Source organism: Varroa jacobsoni, unplaced genomic scaffold, assembly GCF_002532875.2.
Source record: "Varroa jacobsoni isolate VJ856 unplaced genomic scaffold, vjacob_1.0 scaffold_1457, whole genome shotgun sequence".
Taxonomy (NCBI): domain Eukaryota; kingdom Metazoa; phylum Arthropoda; class Arachnida; order Mesostigmata; family Varroidae; genus Varroa; species Varroa jacobsoni.
The window spans coordinates 291,417-309,456 of record NW_019214359.1 but is presented as its reverse complement, the minus strand read 5'-3'; the positions used below and the strand labels follow the sequence as shown (position 1 = coordinate 309,456).

Sequence of the window (18,040 nt, the reverse complement as noted above, 5' to 3'; positions counted from 1 at the left end):
TTTTGGGGCATATTTGTAATTAATTTAAGTTCTGCATTAATATAATCTAAATATTTCATCACCCCATCAACGTTCACAACCAAAGTTTACCCTAAATAAGTTCAGAAAGCTGACTTGATCGCGGTCAAGTCAGCTTTCTGAACAGGGACACGAATATTCGAGATGTCTATGAACTGCCATTCAGTAATTTCCCTCTAATCTACTATATAGGATTAAGTAAGTGCTCTTAATTGTTTCAGCAACTTGTTTATTCGAATAGAATTTTCATCGTACTGCATGTTATAACTTTCGTTTTTTTCGGGTCTTTCGGGTTTTTTTTCAATTTTTTCGGGTCATACACAGTACACCGCTTTATCGCTATGTTCGATTTGCCACTCATACTCAGTGTCTACCAAAAAACCTTTTATAAATCAGCGTTCAATGGCTAAACTCGTAACGTCAGTGTAGTTTCTGCCTGATAGTTCTGCCTAGGGCGATTTACTTGATAATAATCCGATCGTTTTTCCTTTACCATAATGTTAGTACGCTTGTCGGCGGAGAGTAGTAGTAGTAGTAAAAAATAATATACTGTTTAGTCGTTTTTTTCTCCCAACAATGATAAATAGTTGTTTTTATCTCTGTACTTTGATAAAAACTTTTCTTTCTCTGCTAATGGCAATTACAGTATTACGTCGAAAGTTACAGTGGAAGTTAAATGTTGATTCAATTTGTAACTACTGTGAAAAGTAATCGTCTTACATTTAGTTTTTCGTCCACGATGGAAATTGGTTAGGGTTCGTCGTTTCGTAAATAGTAAATAATTGCGCCTACTCTTCGTTTATGGTTCTTCTAAGCATTACTATTACAAGAAAATGCTTAGCGACCGTAACACTCTAACGGGACCAACGACGTTTGGACGCTTTGTTTAGTCCAGCGATGAACGCTGCGTGTGAAATGTCGATACCCTCTTTCTTTCGCTGTGAAAGCTAACTTGTTAAAAATAATTTTCATGTACAAGTTAGCTTAGAAGTTCTCAACAACTTGAGGCGGCACCGTCATGTAAAGTGGAACAAGGATTTACTTTTGGTTTGTGACGAATATATATGGATGATTTTCGTCTAAACAACAACCCGGTACAATTCAACTTGTCAATGGATTTCGTTATATCTAAAGGAAAGTATGGATAACTTACTGCTATTGAAAGTATTGTACATAAATGTAAGCTAACGCTAGTGACAAGTTAAATAGTAGGTAATTGGGCTCGATAATTTTTGCAGAACTTTATGGAATATCTTCGACAAGATGATACCCTGTTTGGCTGAGGTTAGTCCTAACGTTGGGCTCTACGAGAATGGACTAACCGCATGATCAGTGTTTCCGTATGGCAGAGCTTGAGCTACTGAGCGCGGCCGATGAGCAATTAGGTGCACAAACCTTCCCTTCATGTGAATGAGCTTTTCCCAGTTCAGGTAACCTAAAACACGTATGTATTCCTGTGACTGCGTCTAGTAGTAAATAAAAAATTAAGTAATTTCTGTTAATAAAAGATCTTCTCCATATATATCCAATCCAGCAAAGTATTCAGTAAAGATATAATTGATGTAAAAACGAATCTCGAGACGAGCACTCGTAGATGTTGCACATATACTACTGTATCTCCATTTCACATCCATTATTATAGTTTCTTCGCAAGATTTGATAGCTGACGTTAGTTTAAGCACATCTACGCTTATATATATATATGTGTGTATGTAAGTGTATGTATATATAGACATCTGTTTTTATACAGATGCTTCGTAACGTTGACGTTTTCTATCAATATTTTATAGAATATGTGTGTAGTTTACCCAGGACAAGGTCATTTTAAACCGCAGTGGGTTATATGTAGGTATTCATTAAAAGAAATCACTCTCGGTTTACGCCTTTCTGCGACTCCATTACAGCGACAGCCCAGTAATGTTTATATTTCACGTCATGTTCCAAAAAGCACTTCCGTCAGCACTTTAAACATTTCGTCCCGCGAACCTAGTATTCAAATGATTTTCCTTTTTCATTTTTTTCGTTTTTTTAAACGACACGTTTCTATCTGGCCTGGGGAAAGTTTCTAACGATTTAAATCAAGTCAGGTCTAATAGATCGTCTCATAAAATCAGGTCCCCCAGAATGTTCCTTACAAGGAATTATATTAGGAAATATATACATAGATACAAATAGAAGGGAAGGAGCAGTTCCTAGGAGCGGACATTCGTCTTGACGTTATCATAAGTTATATGTCCTATCACTGATCCATACGGATAGTATAGTTTATCGCAGTACTAATTTCATTGTAGATATTATAGAATATATGTGCTCCAAGCACGAGTTTGGCGTGATAATATCAAATGCTCTATTTCCCATTTCCTGATTGCAATCACCGAGGAAAGCTTGACTGACCTGGCAGGCCCCTTTGACGGGCCATTTTCCTCGCGTGACGGACATTCGACAATGGTGAACGGTCGAAACCAAAACATGCAAAAATATCACATTGGTATCAACATCACCACTATTACCACACTACCTGATAATGTTATGCCTTTAGTAAATATCGTTTTTGCCTTGCATTGCTCGGCAGGTTTACTCCTTCTAATCTAATAATGGATAAACTAAGTAGCGGTAAAGATAACAGTAATAATATAACGTAAGAAGTGATCGAAGGGCTACAATTGTTCTCGCTTATATCCCTCTATTTGTTTCGCTTTCTGTGTTTTCGAAATCCCGTAGGGATATGGCGAGTTTTTCTTTGAGCTAGCACAGTTGTCATAAGTCAGATAAATGATAATGATAGCTACCATTTTACATTTTATCTATCTGAAAAACAAGGTGCAGGATGTTGAATAAACTCAGTTCAGTGATAAAGGTCTTCAAAGGGGTGGGCAACAACAACTTTTGCATAAACGAGTTTCTCCCGTTGAATATCTGTGTATGAAATATCGACCCGCAATGAGAAATTGGACGGGCTACCGACTGCTTCTCTATATAACTCTTAATGCAGTAATATTGTGTGTTCATAGCAATTCAACACGTACAATGGCTTATCGGAAGAGGAGTAATAAGTCAATCCGTCTCAATCATGGCGAGACGTTTCAATGGCCATTGGCATATTTAGCTCATAGAGCGGCATTTTCATGAATTTTCTGTTTATATTAATATTTAATATAGTTATAACTTGCCCTTTTAGAGATGATGCTATTTTCTAATACATAAAACAAACATAACCTCGACGTGCCTCGTAAAGACCATCAGTCCCATAGGTATGTGTGTATATCTACTACTTTATCATGTCCACGTGTATGTGTGCACGTAACGAGTAACTCCAGCAAAAAATATCCCCGAAAAATTCGAGTTTCGCTGTGATTGAAGAGTAACTGGGAACATTAGGGCCTTGTTTTTCGTGTGTACATTAAAAAATACCTCTTTTTTAAATCTAGTTCAACGCTATTCTGCCGATAGTCCCTCAGTGGCCGGCTGCTCATCCATTTGTTTATAATCCCTGTTTGCCGTGGAAGACTGGTGTATAAACTGTAATGTGTGACATAAAAAGCTTTAAATTGTCGGATTTGTTTGTTCAAGGCAAGCCATCTATTTGTTCTGTAGGCTACAAAAAGCGTCCGGTAACTGATCTTGCTTACGAATACACAATACTATAGATTTATATAAAACCAACAGATGAACGATTAGCCCATTAGGGTCATTATCTTAAATTGAGAACAAGTGCCTTCTAGAAGGATGCTATTATAGGACCCTGTTGCGTGCGTGCGCGCGCGCGCGCGCTCGCTTGTGAATAAAGCCTCATATTCCATTAATTGCACGGGCACTTGGGTTTTATGAAACTTCTATCTTTTCTTGTTCTTGTGTTAACTCTTGATCTACAGTTCTGATAGTGACCCCTTCCAAATTTTCCTTTTGGCACAGTATCAGCAGATCGTCGGACCCTGCACCATGTACAACTAATCTGCCAATTACCTCTCACCATCTGGGTGACAATTCTTTCTTGATAATAAGCATTTTCTCACTTTGTTTTTACATGAATAAATAACAACACACCACGGTTGAATATCAAATATATTATTCGTATGTGTGTGTGTGTATATATATATACACTCTGCACGTTCCTGCAGTGACTCACTACAGTAGAATTTCGTGACATCGTGCTATCCGTCATTTTCATTTCAGTTGAATGCAGTAGACGCTAACACGTTTGAAAATGTCGTAGGTGATAATGAACAAGTTTATATAGCTTGAATATATTAGTGCTTTTTTGTCCGGGGCTCGTACCTACACAATGTCTATCTAGTACAATTATTAATATTGGTTTAAGATGTGCCCTACTCGTGTAATTCCCAGTGGCCGTTAACATAACCCCAGACGTCCTGGATAAGCCCCCGGTATGCTTAGGTTTGTCAACGGAATAACCCAAGCCAGTAGCGTGTACCAAGAGTGAAATCGTCCGAAGTTTAAACATATAAATGTGCACTCATCTATCGATTTTTACCATTTATATATATATATAGCGCCATCTATTGCATCGTCTTGGAATCGGTTCTGTCCGGATTTCTGGCTTCGCATGCTAAGAGTCACATGATTATTATGCAAACAAATCGCCATTTTTATTCCACGCTGCACGTTATATTTTACACAGCTTTTCCCTTACCAGGGATGAACTTCTTCGTTCGAAGCAACTGAAGGGGTCCGAAATGGATCTGTTTTGCAGTCTTGTTTCAGAATTGTCGCCGTTTTCGATTAGAAAAAGGCCAACAGATCAAACATTCAGTTAAATATTAACTAAACTCGCAATAATTAAAGGCGATGTAAGCATACTGAAGAGCAATCGAAATTTGTTATTGTGTGATACTACTTGCTTTCTCTTCCAGATATCTTTTCGGGAATTTTATGCTTTATTTGGTCGATACTGGTTAATGTAGTTATGAATTAACCAACTTGTATAGTACAGCATAAAATTTTATGTTGGTACTATCGATTTGCTTTATGTGCAGTTTCCTCTACTCCCAAATATGTCGCAATCTTCTGTATTCATTCAAGATCATTTCCAACGAAGAATCACATCGTTCTTTTTGTCAATGATGATTTTCGTTGTTGCTGCTGTTGATGCTGCGGTGGATCCTCGGTGTCGGTTTCTTTTGGCGAAACAGATGGTGGTGGAAGCATTGCTTCTTCGGGCGTTAGGCCTTCGGTGATTCTCGATGGGGGTTCCCCTTGAAAGCCGTTGTCTTCCGCCGTTGGCGACATAGTAGTAACGAATAAGTCGACGTCGGCATCGCTTGTGCTGGCTGTGGCGGCACGTTGGCCTAGTACGCAGCCACTGTGACCTGCTGCGCCTGCCGACGCTGTAGCTTTGGCCTGATTATCGTTCCGTATTTAGGGTTATGCCAGCATGCAGTGGCACACAAGCAATGGACAAGCACGAAGGTAAAGAAGAAAAATGTTTGTCATACTCAAAAATGGCTATATATAATATACTATTTGCTTAAACAAATATATTTATACGGTCGGATATCGTTTAGTTGCGACGTTGCGATCGGTTCTAAATGAACGCGTATCGTTGCATAAAGTGTACGATATAACAAACTATTATAATAAGGTACTCCTCCATAGAATACATCGTTTTCATCTATTTTTAATGCTAGTAATAACAATACTATACATTTTAATTAGTGCACGCCCACTGACTATAACGAATAACGATAACTTCCTCCGAGCGTACATTTCACCCACCTCGTGCTTAAGAACCTTGTCCGAGTCCGCAAAGATTTCGCTGGTTGAGGCCGTTGAGGGTGCGGTGAGCGTTTGAAGGTCACTTGTGCTTAGTGAATGCCTTCCGCTAAACTGGCTAGCGACGCTAATTGAATCGTCATCTGATATAAGGTCGGTTTTGGACCCGCTGCTAGCCAGACGCTTCTGGCGGCTGCTGTTGCGGCGCTTGATAGACTCCCGGAGGTCGCAGGTGCTTCCTGCAAGCAACCCTGTGAGACAACGTGGTGGACGCACGGCATGTGTCACGCCGACCAAGACACGGTACAGAAGATACATACACAAAACAAACATCAAGCGAACGCATTCACAGGCGAAAAGGACAAATTCGCTTGTAAAAGACTCAAACAATGTTAAGAACGTAACACACAACTGTGATGAGTAAAAGTTTTTCCCGAGGTACATGCTAAGAAATTATTGTGATTATTATTAGTATAGCAAATTATTATAATATAGATCTTTTTTGCAGCTTCATTAAACTCACTATATGCAAGACTGTGATTAGTTTAGTTCCTAATGAAGCAGAGCAACAGAAACCTAAACGATGAAGGTTCATCCATGGGTTGTATTGTGTCTTGAGTGACAATTTTCGTTCGTAAGGATTATAAAAAGAACTCGATTAAAATCTAAATAGTACGTGACGGTAATCACCCCTGAGCAATCACTAATGCGATATTATGTTAATGTATATATTATTGTTATATTGTGTGTATTGCCTTTTGATTAGCATGGCAGTCAATTACTGCAGGACAAGAAATGCGTTTAGGTAAACGATGTGGACTGTGCGTGAAAAAATGGGGTAAAATAATCATATTTTGCTAAACAATATAGAGACCCACAGAGGGGAAAGGAGTGCTTAATCTATGTGCAGTTGGTTGGAATGAGTTTCTACGAAGAAACTTGATAGGTGCTGAGCTCAGCAAAATGGCGCGTAGGACAAATTAAGGCATATGTACATACAGACCAGCCATGTGGCTACGTACCCGAGAGTCGTCTAGCGGGAGCCTGTTGGGTCTGTTCAGTTATGGCAGCACAGACTCGGCTGTTCTGTCCCGTATAGAGCAGGCCTGCGTTGGCCAGATGGCCCTGAGATGTCGAAGGTCTAGCATCTGCTCCTGAACAAATCTGCGGTTTCTTGCGACCGGATGCGAAATTAAAGAAACGCTTACGTTGACTCTGAATCTAAAAATAAGAATTTCGAAACGATGTTAAGAGAGAAACAAAGCACTAACAACAGTTTTTGTCATTAGTCTGCAAAGGCAATTACAATAAATAAGAATGGTAGAAGTAAAGACGAGAAATAGAGAATTATAGAGTCTTCGGGAACGCCACGATAGCGCGTCGTTGCCTTCCACCTGTAGCAGCGACGCTTTAACCATGAGACTTCGGAAATGCTCGCTTCGTAGAAAGCGCGGATAGATATCGGTCTGCATCAGGGTGAACACGTGCTGCTGAGCGTGATCAAACGTATAGCGCGATGGTTTCTTTATGGCCTCCAAAGTAACTTCCATTGTAGCCGAGTCCAAATTAACTTCACATGGTGCACCCGATGATAGATATTCACTGTTTGAGCATTCACACAAAAACGTAAAATGTTTTTTTTATACATAGCGGGAAAACATTGCCGCTAATTTGTACGAAGCATCGTATGCAATGAGACATTCGTAAAAATATCCGCGTGTACTTTCGATAACTCTTTTCCACATATTTTATAGATACACGATTGATAAGAACATAATAAGTGAAAAGGCTACATCGAAATGGTACGAACCTATGGATTTCCGTAACCCTCTGAGGAATGCATGCATATGAGCCTCGCTTGAGATCCTGGACGGCCTTCCAGAAAAGGATGTTTTCGTAGGAATATTCTTTGCGCAGGTATGTCTCGAATTCCTGGAAGCCTCGAGGATCTGAGAGTAGCTCTTCCAAGGAGAGTGTCCACCGGCGGAGACGCCTTTCGGTGAGGGTATCCGTTCTAAGCGAGTATCCGAAACATTTGATGTTTTTTTTATTTACGAACATTAATTATTTCACTTAGCAAACCAATGCATACCTAGGCAACGCAATAGAGTGTTAAATCGCGTCTAAAAAAACAATCTATCTCTCTGTAAATATTTTTGTACACTATTCTATTAAGCAACATGAGCATGCTATACTGGTCAGCTCACTTCTGAAAAAACTGACTTCTGATACAGAAAGGTATGAAGACTGGATAACGTGTAGTTGCAGAATCTAGAATCCTTTCAATAAAACAGTGTTAGAATCTATGGGAGATGGCCGTTCAACAAATTAATTTACCGTTGAGCAAACCACGAAGAACGTAATAACGGCTTCGTAATGATGTACTGCACATAGATGATAAGCAAGCCCTTAGGGAATTAGAATCATAATGTAAATATTTGTCGCAGATCGTAGCTTTTCAAGTTTTGAGAAGGCTCAACAAGCCTATTCTTTTTACCAGGGGTATGATCACGGGTGACTTACCTTGAACATATTCGGTAGATATCTAATACCATTCATTTGATATATAGTTATATCCCTAATAATTATGCATCGTAGATAACCGGAAAGGTTTTAGGTAGAACATGAGATTAAACTAGTGTCTTAATGTAATCAATATACTGTACATATTACTAAACGGAGCAACTTCAATTGGCATTTGTTGACAGAGCAAAGACGTGTCTAAACCTACGTATGGCTTTCGATTATCCAGAACGTTGGATCATCAGAGACCCATGGATTTGAAGGTAGTGGAGGACAAAGAAACGCATCGAACTCCCGATAGTCCTCGGAGCGCTGCCACAATGTGCTCTTGGCGCGACTTCGCGTTATTGTGCTCTTTAATATTTTTATCTGAAATCGAGTAACATCAAAATGTTGAAGGTGCTTCTTTAGCATAGAAGGGGCGATGGATAGTTTAGCTACAGCGATTAACGTAAATAGGACAGCGCGGCCTGTTATATAATGCCTGATATTACGCTGATCGAGAATATAATGTCTGTATGTGTTCGAATAGCACAGAACAAATTCAAAATGAGGGGAATTTTAGAAAATTGTGTGGGTGTATCAAGAGCTGCTACGGACTATGCTCACCTGTCGTTTGAGCTGCTCGGGCGTTGTTTTCTTTTTTCGGATGCGCCGACTGGGGACGGGGCACCTTTCCAAGCAAGTGATAGTCCCCGGGGGTGGCCGATGTATACGCCAATACGCCCGCTCCTGCGATGATGAGATCACCTTATCTGTTTTCTTTTTTTCCTTTGATTGCCTGCGCAGATAAAAAAAATGTGCCTTACAAAGCAAAAACCTGATTTGTTCTTTAATTCCAAAGGACGCATACACGAATTAATGCTACAAGATCACATGTTTGCTAGCGTCGGACATCTCCTTTAGACGATTGCACGGTAGAAAAACTAGACAAATAAGCGGCACACAAGTCTAACGACGGCAAAAACATTAAAAAAAAAAAAAAAACTTTCTTTCTTTTCTGGTTTACACGATACAGTTGGTGATGCTCCACCTAAGTACACAGACTGAATCATTAAAGAAAATTTTGTATTATAGCAGTGTATTTTGTAGTAACAGTAACTTTATACACTATGCCAGCTATGGCTTTTCAGATTATCGCTTGAAAATAATGATCGTCATCTTTACCGTCTCGTACAATCATGCATATGAAGTTTCGTTACTTTATTTTTCTTCATTTCAATTTTGGACGCGTTTACTGAGTGTGCTATGTGCCTACTGAACGTATTGTTCTTCCTTCGTGTATCCTCAGTAAGGACTTTCGAGCCGTGGTTTGTAAATATTTCGCACACTCATTTATTAATTTGTCCTGCGATAAACGAAAACCTGGCTATGTTCTTACGGTGCCCTCTTGAGGAGCTTTCCCATTAGTGAGAAGATATTACCCCTAGCCTCGCCACGTTGTCCAGGCACAAATCCCTCCCTCAAATAAAACTAAAGAAGGCTAAGACGGACTAGAAGAGAGCCGTCTGTAGAAAGGTTCGTCTGTTTTTAGAAGAAGAAGAAGAGGCAAAGCAAGATCCGTAATGGCAAATCTGATTAAAAGTCTAGTCTATTCATGCTCTCAAATCGGCTGTACCAACTAAAACCTGGAAATTGGAGCATGTTTTTTAGCTGCCACATCCTAATTAACTGTCGATTGTTAAACTAGATCCCATGAATCAAGGACCTGCCATGTTTTCCAAGCTACTAATCTGTCGGGCAAACAGCCAGATGTCCCAAAAAAAAGACGCCTGTATTTAGTTTGTTTCTACTCAGTTTTCTGAGAAAAGATAGACCGGTTTGGCCCATGTTTCATTAAATATGACATTTATAGCGGCGATGTATTGATGAGCAATAGTGTAATATTAAATGCATGATAGCAATGTAGCAATGACGGCGCACGGAGACTAGACGAAAGCGTTTTGATCGTGATCTGCGCGTAAGGCTTACTTACTAGTACTTGTATCGTCGGGAATCACTGATACGACCTTTTTATTGTTTTAAAATGGATTATAATAGCGAAGAGTTTAGTTTTTGTCATTCTAGAATATCACCTTATCAAGTTGTCTTTTTAATTGATTGTATCCAACGGAGTTGAAAGCATTTAGCAGGAGCAGCTGAAATCATGCTGAATACTTATTACATAATAATTAAAGCCAGCGATGATTGGAAAAGTTTATTACAAAGCTTACCCTTTAATCCGTTCCCGTCCGTCGCTTATAAAGGGCGGGCTTTTTTGAAAGAGTGAAATGGAAATAATACGATCAGTATTCATTATGAAGGACAAAAGACAAGTGAGCAATTTTCATGGTTCTGTATTAACAAATTAAAGTTAAATTATCCGCGTTAATAAGTTAAAAATCATTCATGTCATAGAACGTTGCCCTACCTGAAAGCCGCTCTACTTGACAACAAAGCCACTTAGCCGAACACAGATAATAGTGAGCCATCAGCCAGTCATTTCAAACTTTTCAGTAGGACACAGGACATGATCGTACTGCTAAGAATCTAGCGAAATGTAATAACAACAACGATCAATATCACTACTATAATGTTTTGAGTTTTACGCCTGCTACTGCCTCTAAGTACTGCTTCAGAGCTTGCTGTTATTGTCGTTACTAACAGTATTGGTCTAAACAATATATCTGTCCAAAAACTTAGTAAAAAGAGCATTTAAAAGGGACAGGTCTAGATAAAGAGACAGGCATAACAGACGAACAAGACAAATGCGTAACTTGGAGAAAATCCTAGTTGAAATTAGCTGTGCTTAAATCTCAAATGCAATCTTCTTTTCAGTAAGGTTATCAGCACGACGCCAAGGTTTGTAATCGCATGATGCCCATCCGGCAGAGGTGCTCCTCGTCCTTGATACTTACAGCCCCCGGCACTTTCTCGACTTTATTGCCACGATCACAGCCCTTAGTTTCAAGATTAGTTTCAGCATCGTCACTTAAGTCTTTGCAGGTTTCGTCTACGAAAATCTTAACCTCGAACAAAGGAGAGACACTGAATACAAAAGAAACCACAAATTATTAAAAGGTAGATTAGGTAGCAAGCTTCCGCGCATCCTTTCGCCACCTTTTTCCAACCAGCCTCGATACGTACTGAAGCCCATTATTATCTATATATAGCTGGATAGCTAAGCTATCGAAGTAGTAAAGTACGACCGGTGGCTTACTCAATAATTGGCCAAATGCTGTTTCTAAGAGAGGAATAAGTAAAACTGGACTCTGCCATCTACCGATCTTGAAGTTTGAGAATGGTTTCTATACGTGCTGTTTCAGAAGGCACAAGTGGGCAAATCAATTTAAAGGTGTGCAGAAATCCCGCCCATCCCAGTCTGCTGGGCGGCTCAAGCTGCGTCGTTAAGGGACAGCCGGTGGTGAGGCCATGTGCCTTGGGTCGAATCGAAGCGAAGTTATTTAGCCTTCAATCTGATCGTCAGTAAACTCAGGATGTGGTGGTCGTACGGCGACTAACATGCCAGCGGCTATGCTAATACCAGCATCGCTGGTCAACTCGATCGCAAGCCAGATAGTAAAACGCGTCAAGCACTTCAAATGGCAAACGACAACAGTACGGCCAATGAAACTGTTGTCTTCCAAGCAACAAGCATTGTATTGCTTGATTGGTTAGGTCAATATCAACATTTTTGCCTTCCTCCATATTGCTTGATGATCCCCTTAGGGGTATCCCATACGAGTCACCCTGTTCGAAAACAAGTCAGAGCTGAACAGCAATTGGTACAGAAATATGCTCAACTCACTTTTAGCTACCCGATTCGTTTTAAAATCTCTATGAAACGAATTAAATGTTTCGAAAGAAAAATGCCTACGATTATAAGATGTTAGTGTATCTTCGAGTTTTTCTTTTTTTGAATATTCTATTTTTTGTCTTCGGCCGGCAACTGTTCCCTTGGATTTAATCTCCTATGGACATTAAACATGCGGATGTGCGCTGGTGCATGTAAGCTGCTAATTGTATAGTGATTTCCATTCAGGCTTCTCATGAGCATTGGAGTTAGCGGTACACGTACTATTAATGCATATGAGACAGGATTATTACCATGGAACCACTGCACGGAGTGGTTTACTGATATTAGATGGCATCGCGTACACAGTGTAGCATCAATTGAAATGAGTGAGAGTATATCCACGGCGTTTAGACGGAAACAAAAAAGTGATTGAACAATAATCTTTAGCGGACAGTTTCTCACGACGGACATCCGTATCAGCTGCTCTTTTGGGAATTAGAAGAATGCCTATTATTTTTAGGAGATAAGCAGAAAATAAATATAATAGGGACTGGGGAGTGGTGTTTGGAATATGAGGGAAAATCAATTATCATCGGATGTGTTTGCGCCTAACGAAATTCGTCGAAGTTATAAACTTTCGTAGTTAATCAAAATTGACGGTTTTAACGCTACTAAGTACATCGGTGTTGAAAAGACAGAAACAAAAATCTGTACGCTAAAACGGGAGCAACAAGACCGGATACTCATTACAAAAATTCTACAGATAATTAAAATGTTCTTTATCATCTATGTGTTTCCGTTGCGGCTTGGTAGCGCGACTTTAACTTGGCGGCGGATACAATAACTTGAATCATTCACAAAACCCTTCGATACAAGTCTTAAGTTGTGAAAGTTGGGCAGAAACCACAATACGCCTTGTTTTAAAATCTGGTACGAAATTCTGGATGGTATGATGGCGCAGCTGTTTATAGAAATAGGCTAGCGCGGGGCTGCTTGATTAAGCAAATAAGCACGTTCTAGAGCGACGGCTTATAGCCCAGATGTGAATTCATTGAAATAATATGAACGGGGCCCGATTGACCCAGAGGCCAACAAACCTCACCATCATGAAATTGACTAATTTTCTACTGTTGCTAAAAAGGCATTTATAAATGTACACAGGGATGGTCCGACACGCTCTTTTCAGTGACATAGCTCTCGAAGAAAAACATTATCAGCGCAAATGCCACCCATATTGAATGAGCGTGATTTTGAGCAATGGCTCTATGGGAAGCATGCGAAGAAATGATTCAGTCGTGAATAAGCGACACTGGCTTTATCTCAGTTTTTGGCTTAGACACTTTGCACAGGCGAAAGATTCGTAATAGGACTGTTGGAGTCAAGAAATTTCATTCCCTACATGAAAAGAGCGGGTATATATTTAAGATCACGGAGTCGTCACGTTACCGTAGCTAAACCTCATGACCCTTCTACAGCATATCTTACATGATACAAAAAATGCTGCAAGGTGCAAACCGCAAATTTTTTTATAAGTTATTTATGCACTATAAGATTAGGCTAAGGATTCGTTTAAATGTTTGCTATCACTCACTCGTCACAAATACGTCCCCTTACTGGGTGAAACCTGAACAAGTTCACCATTATTAACTTTTCCTAAAACTGATTCTCGTTTGTCCTTTATGCCGCTATTACCGGCACTGCCGCTTAGCGCCGGTTTACGGACTTTTCAGGGTAGAGATTGTATGAGTTTAAACAACACTGAACAGTCTGAGCTGATAGGATTACTAGAAGAACTGCCTGTATTTTAATGGGAGGTAAAAGAATACCTGCGGCTGTATTCAAACCTAGACTTTCTGTGGTTATTAGGCGGACCGTTTAACATTGTATCGTCGCAGAAACACCACACTCGCAACAGAAAGCTCGGCTTTCGTAGCCCCTTCAGCTTTTTTGCAGGACATCGTGTCGAGACCCATCAAGCCACTCAAAACGTCACAATGCCTTGGTTGAGATTCATGCCCTACAGCTTCTTTCCTGTTACATTCTATCCCAGGATTTTCGCTAAAAACATTAGAGCGTAATATATTGATACGCCTGCTAAGCGTTACGGAAGAAATTGCTTTGGCTTTTTAGGTAAAGGCTACACAACTTTTGAAAAATTCTCCTTTGAAATAGAAAGGTGACGCTCAAAGTAGCCAGCCAAAGCCTGGAGAACCAGAAGCATTGTGTGCAGTGATGAATTATCTTAGATACTAGTAAGAAATTATATAACAGGCCATTTTGGTTCACTAGTGCTTATGTGTTAGACGTTAGATAAAGGCTACAAAATGCTTACGCTTTTTGCGCGTGCTCAAGCAAACCAACTGTGATTCCAAGACAGCTGAATTCTAGGTAGAATCGCATTATAGGTGTTCGTCAATGGAAAAAAAATGCCATTTTAGATAGAAGGTCTTCAAATGTAACATTTGCCATCCGTAAGACTCGGCATCTATGGCTAAATCGATACGCTGTGCTTCCAGGGAGACGCTTTACCGTTTCTTACGGACCAGCATAACTTCTAATTCGAATGACATAGTAAAAAGTTTTAATTCGCAAAACTGGACTATTCACAGCTTAGGGAGTATACTTACTTAATATTGATCTATAATTATAAGCTTAAAAGCATACTTTTGGGTAAGACTAACTGATCGTTTAAATAATGGTACACGAAACGTAGGTCATATATTTGGCTGGAAAAATAAGGTGCGCATATTTCCCAGTGAGTACGACGAGATGACTTACGATCGACTTTACATAGCAAAGTTTATTAGCCTTAGCATCATTTACTTGGTTTATTTTACAGAAAATATTAATATCTATTTTGTATGACAAAGTTTAAATAACACATATTTTTCTGGACTTTTCAACAAAAGGCCCTGCCTTCTAATGACTGGCCCGGCTATTCCTTCGTAGCGTCTCGTGACTCAGCACTCTGTATATCTCCATCATGAAAGGTAATGGCTCTTCTGTTCAGAGGACGCACATTAACATATATGAGAATGTGAAACCAAGGTAATTAAAATGTTTGTTATTAAATAAAAAAAAAAACAAAACAGCTGATACAATATCTAATAGTAGAGTACGGGCTACCTAATAGGGTCGAATAATGGCGCGACAATCTTATCACGTTGACTAGATACGAACATTTGTAGGGAAGCAATGAAATTGCTTTTGAATTACGACCTATACCATGAATGAATACGCTGCTTATGTATGCAGGCAATACAAATTACAACGAGACAAGCTATAACTGTTCTGCTATATTTTAGTAGGAAACGTCACGTCCTTGTAATTTTTTTCTGTAGAAATTGAAGGACTCACAAAGAATTTCTTTACAAAAAACTGCATTTGTAGTAGCACCCGAAACAGCGCTCACGCCGAGTATGTTCAAAATAAGAGCACAAACTTATCATTTGTTACTTTTAATCATTTTATGTTAATGCTAACTTCCGTGAATAAAAATCCCCATGTAATATACTTCGCAAATAGCGTTTCTCCTTGTGCCGTTGTTGATCCTAATATCCAAGTAGCAGACGACGTACAACTATTATTAAAATGCCAATTTCTCCAACAACAAATACCTTGCATTCGTTCGGTTGCGTACGATCGTGGCTTGGGCAGTCAAGCTCCTAGTGAAAGGGGCTAACCGTTGCCAATTAAATGGTAGCAAAGGTACAATCACTTCGCATATTTCATCTCTGGCGGCAACATATCTTTACGAGAGACGTACGCACAGACGAGGGACGAAGGCATTTTCTCCTGTAGCGTATAAAAAAAAATGTATCGAAAAATGGAGTCCACTCACGCGATCTGTTCCTCGGCTTGCTGACACAATGTGTCCCACTTATTGGCGAGAAGTTTTTTCAGCCGCTGAAGCGCTTCTATTTCATAATCTTCGAGCGAGTTCTTGGGCTTATTCTTGAGTGTCCTTCTTAACAAATACAGTGCATACTCGGTGTTATCTGGGTTGTTACGAGATGCCCAGTATTCTGGAGCTTGAAACCTGTGATAAAAAAAAGCGTGCTTGGTTGTAAATCCCATAAAGGTATACGTGTCCTTTTGTGACCGTTAATTTTAGCATTAAACAAAAACCTTAATGGGTTTGCATTGGGCTAGAAAAAGTCATTCCTATTTGTACCTGTATAGCGTAGAATCGTCTTTAATCGTGTAGGTTTTCGCATTTTCGCCAACGGGGAAAAAATATCCGTGTTGACAAAGCAGATTGGCTAGGTGAAGCGCCTCTTGTGCCACGGGCCCCGACTGGTCATCGATGTCCAGGTTGTCCATTATCCACTCGACGACGTCGTAGCCCACAAACGCACATGGGATTGACGTAAGGAATAGCTTCTGCGAGCGAACTGGAATTCCCAATTCAGGGTGCTGCATTTCCGCAATAAGCCTTTCCATCTATGACACACGTAATGGGAAGGAGCACACAAACGTAAACTTAAAACGACAACAATACCCATAGTCTACACTACGAAGATGATTAGAAAACCCTAAATTGCGACAACGAATCTCGAATATGAACCATTGGCAATAACCCGTGACGTACAAAGCGCAAAGTATGGTAATGAATATGCACAAAATAAACTTCCATTCGACCAATTAATAATTGTACGAACTTTTAGGAAACATGACTCGATGCACACGTTGTCATGACTGTTTTGGTGGTGACTCGTAAGATGCGGAGATCCAGGCGGCCTGTAATGTTGGCTGTTCGCTGATAGGGGTCCGGCAGGCGCCGGGGACAGCGCTTTCAATGGCTGCAATGCAAAATATCTCTTTAAAAACAATTACGAAAATATGCGCAGGGACATTCAGACGTGACGTACGTCAAGCACGTAAAATATGCTATAGAATGTCACTCATTATCGAGCTTCCATTCACTATATTCGCTGTGGCTGTAGTCGCCTTATTGGTAACAGCGCACGTTTTAGCTATACAACGTCTCCTATAGGAGTTCCCACTCTGTACACTGACCATTAGCGAGAAACCGCGCTAGACCTCAATGTTATTCGATTCTCGTATCGTTCGTATCACCCAACAGGTGTCCGGCCAATTATCACAGATTTCACAGTCAATAAAGATAACATCGTCCATTTGTCAGTCGACACAGATAGATACAAACGTACAACGACTACGTATCTCACAGCTACATGGCAATATTTATACCTGCTAAATACACCGATACAACAACTCACCTCAGTGGCGTATTCCCTCGGCTCCTTGAGTAGCTCGTTTTCGCTATCACTGGACATGGCAGGTCGTTTTTGCTGTTCGTCGTTGCCGTTTGCCGATGGATCAACCGATGATGGTCGCAAGCCACTCGGCAGCGGCAAACCAAAGCTACTATAGCGCAATTTCTTCAAATTAAGCGACTAGTGTCCAGCCAGGTTACCTAACCTAGTCGGTTTATGGTCGGCGACTACATCCAAGCCGAAAATTCAGCAACTATCTACTGCCGCCTCGATATCATCCCTATGTCATCTAAACTAAGCGAGCTGCATACGGCAGGACAGCAGGCAGCGGTCCCTGGCACAGTGGGGCCACTGTGCCAGTGCCAGTTCCTGGCCTTGCTTTGCCTTTGGCCTATGTCTTCGACCCTACTGCACTCTACCGTCTTGATTTGGTCCTCCTTCCTCCCTCCTTTACTTCTTGTCGTTCTTCTCGGTGCGCGATCAAGGGGGTCCGCGATTTAGGGCCGTGTGTGCGGTAAAAGTCGGACTCGGAGGAGCGAGAGGAAAATAGTCGGAGGAACCGGTACACCGAGGAAAAGGAACCAATGAACAACAACTGTTGTTAATGCTCCGGGTGCTGCGAGAGCCTGAGAGGTGGACGTTGAGCACGAACGCAGGATGTCGAGGTGACGGCGACGGCGAGTTCCTTGGGAGAGGGTCAACAAGGCAACCAGGAAGTTGAGCAGCTAAAGAATATGAATTACGCAGCGGAATCGGT

At 40.5% G+C, this 18,040-nt stretch overlaps 1 protein-coding gene across 3 annotated transcripts; it reads right to left on the bottom strand.

Moving 5' to 3' along the window:
- Positions 1-230: 230 nt before the first annotated feature.
- Positions 231-17,719, bottom strand: LOC111270256 (regulator of G protein signaling 7). 3 transcript variants are annotated; one of them, XM_086972434.1, is made up of 12 exons: positions 17,287-17,719; positions 16,708-16,848; positions 16,221-16,489; positions 15,888-16,085; positions 10,485-10,523; positions 8,881-9,052; positions 8,480-8,640; positions 7,559-7,762; positions 7,143-7,350; positions 6,771-6,969; positions 5,752-5,999; positions 231-5,376 (listed from the first exon to the last, which is right to left on the bottom strand). In XM_086972434.1, the coding sequence occupies exons 1-12, from the start codon at positions 17,341-17,343 to the stop codon at positions 5,077-5,079; spliced, it is 2,196 nt and encodes a 731-aa protein (XP_086828560.1). In that variant the 5' UTR covers positions 17,344-17,719; the 3' UTR covers positions 231-5,076. The 3 variants fall into 3 exon arrangements, with proteins under 3 accessions (XP_086828560.1, XP_086828561.1, XP_022706125.1); XM_086972435.1 differs by having other exon boundaries at positions 5,752-5,987; XM_022850390.2 differs by lacking the exon at positions 10,485-10,523.
- Between the last annotated feature and the right edge of the window lie 321 nt (positions 17,720-18,040).

What these genes read in the sequence shown, in the direction of transcription:
- LOC111270256 (XM_086972434.1), bottom strand. Translation starts at nt 17,343, where the DNA reads ATGTCCAGTGATAGCGAAAACGAGCTACTCAAGGAGCCGAGGGAATAC. An exon ending in AGGGTTACGGAAATCCATAG is followed by an intron (nt 7,351 to 7,558) that starts GTTCGTACCATT and finishes ATGCTCAAACAG; the next exon opens with TGAATATCTATCATCGGGTG. An exon ending in ACAAGGTTCTTAAGCACGAG is followed by an intron (nt 5,377 to 5,751) that starts GTGGGTGAAATG and finishes AACGATAATCAG; the next exon opens with GCCAAAGCTACAGCGTCGGC.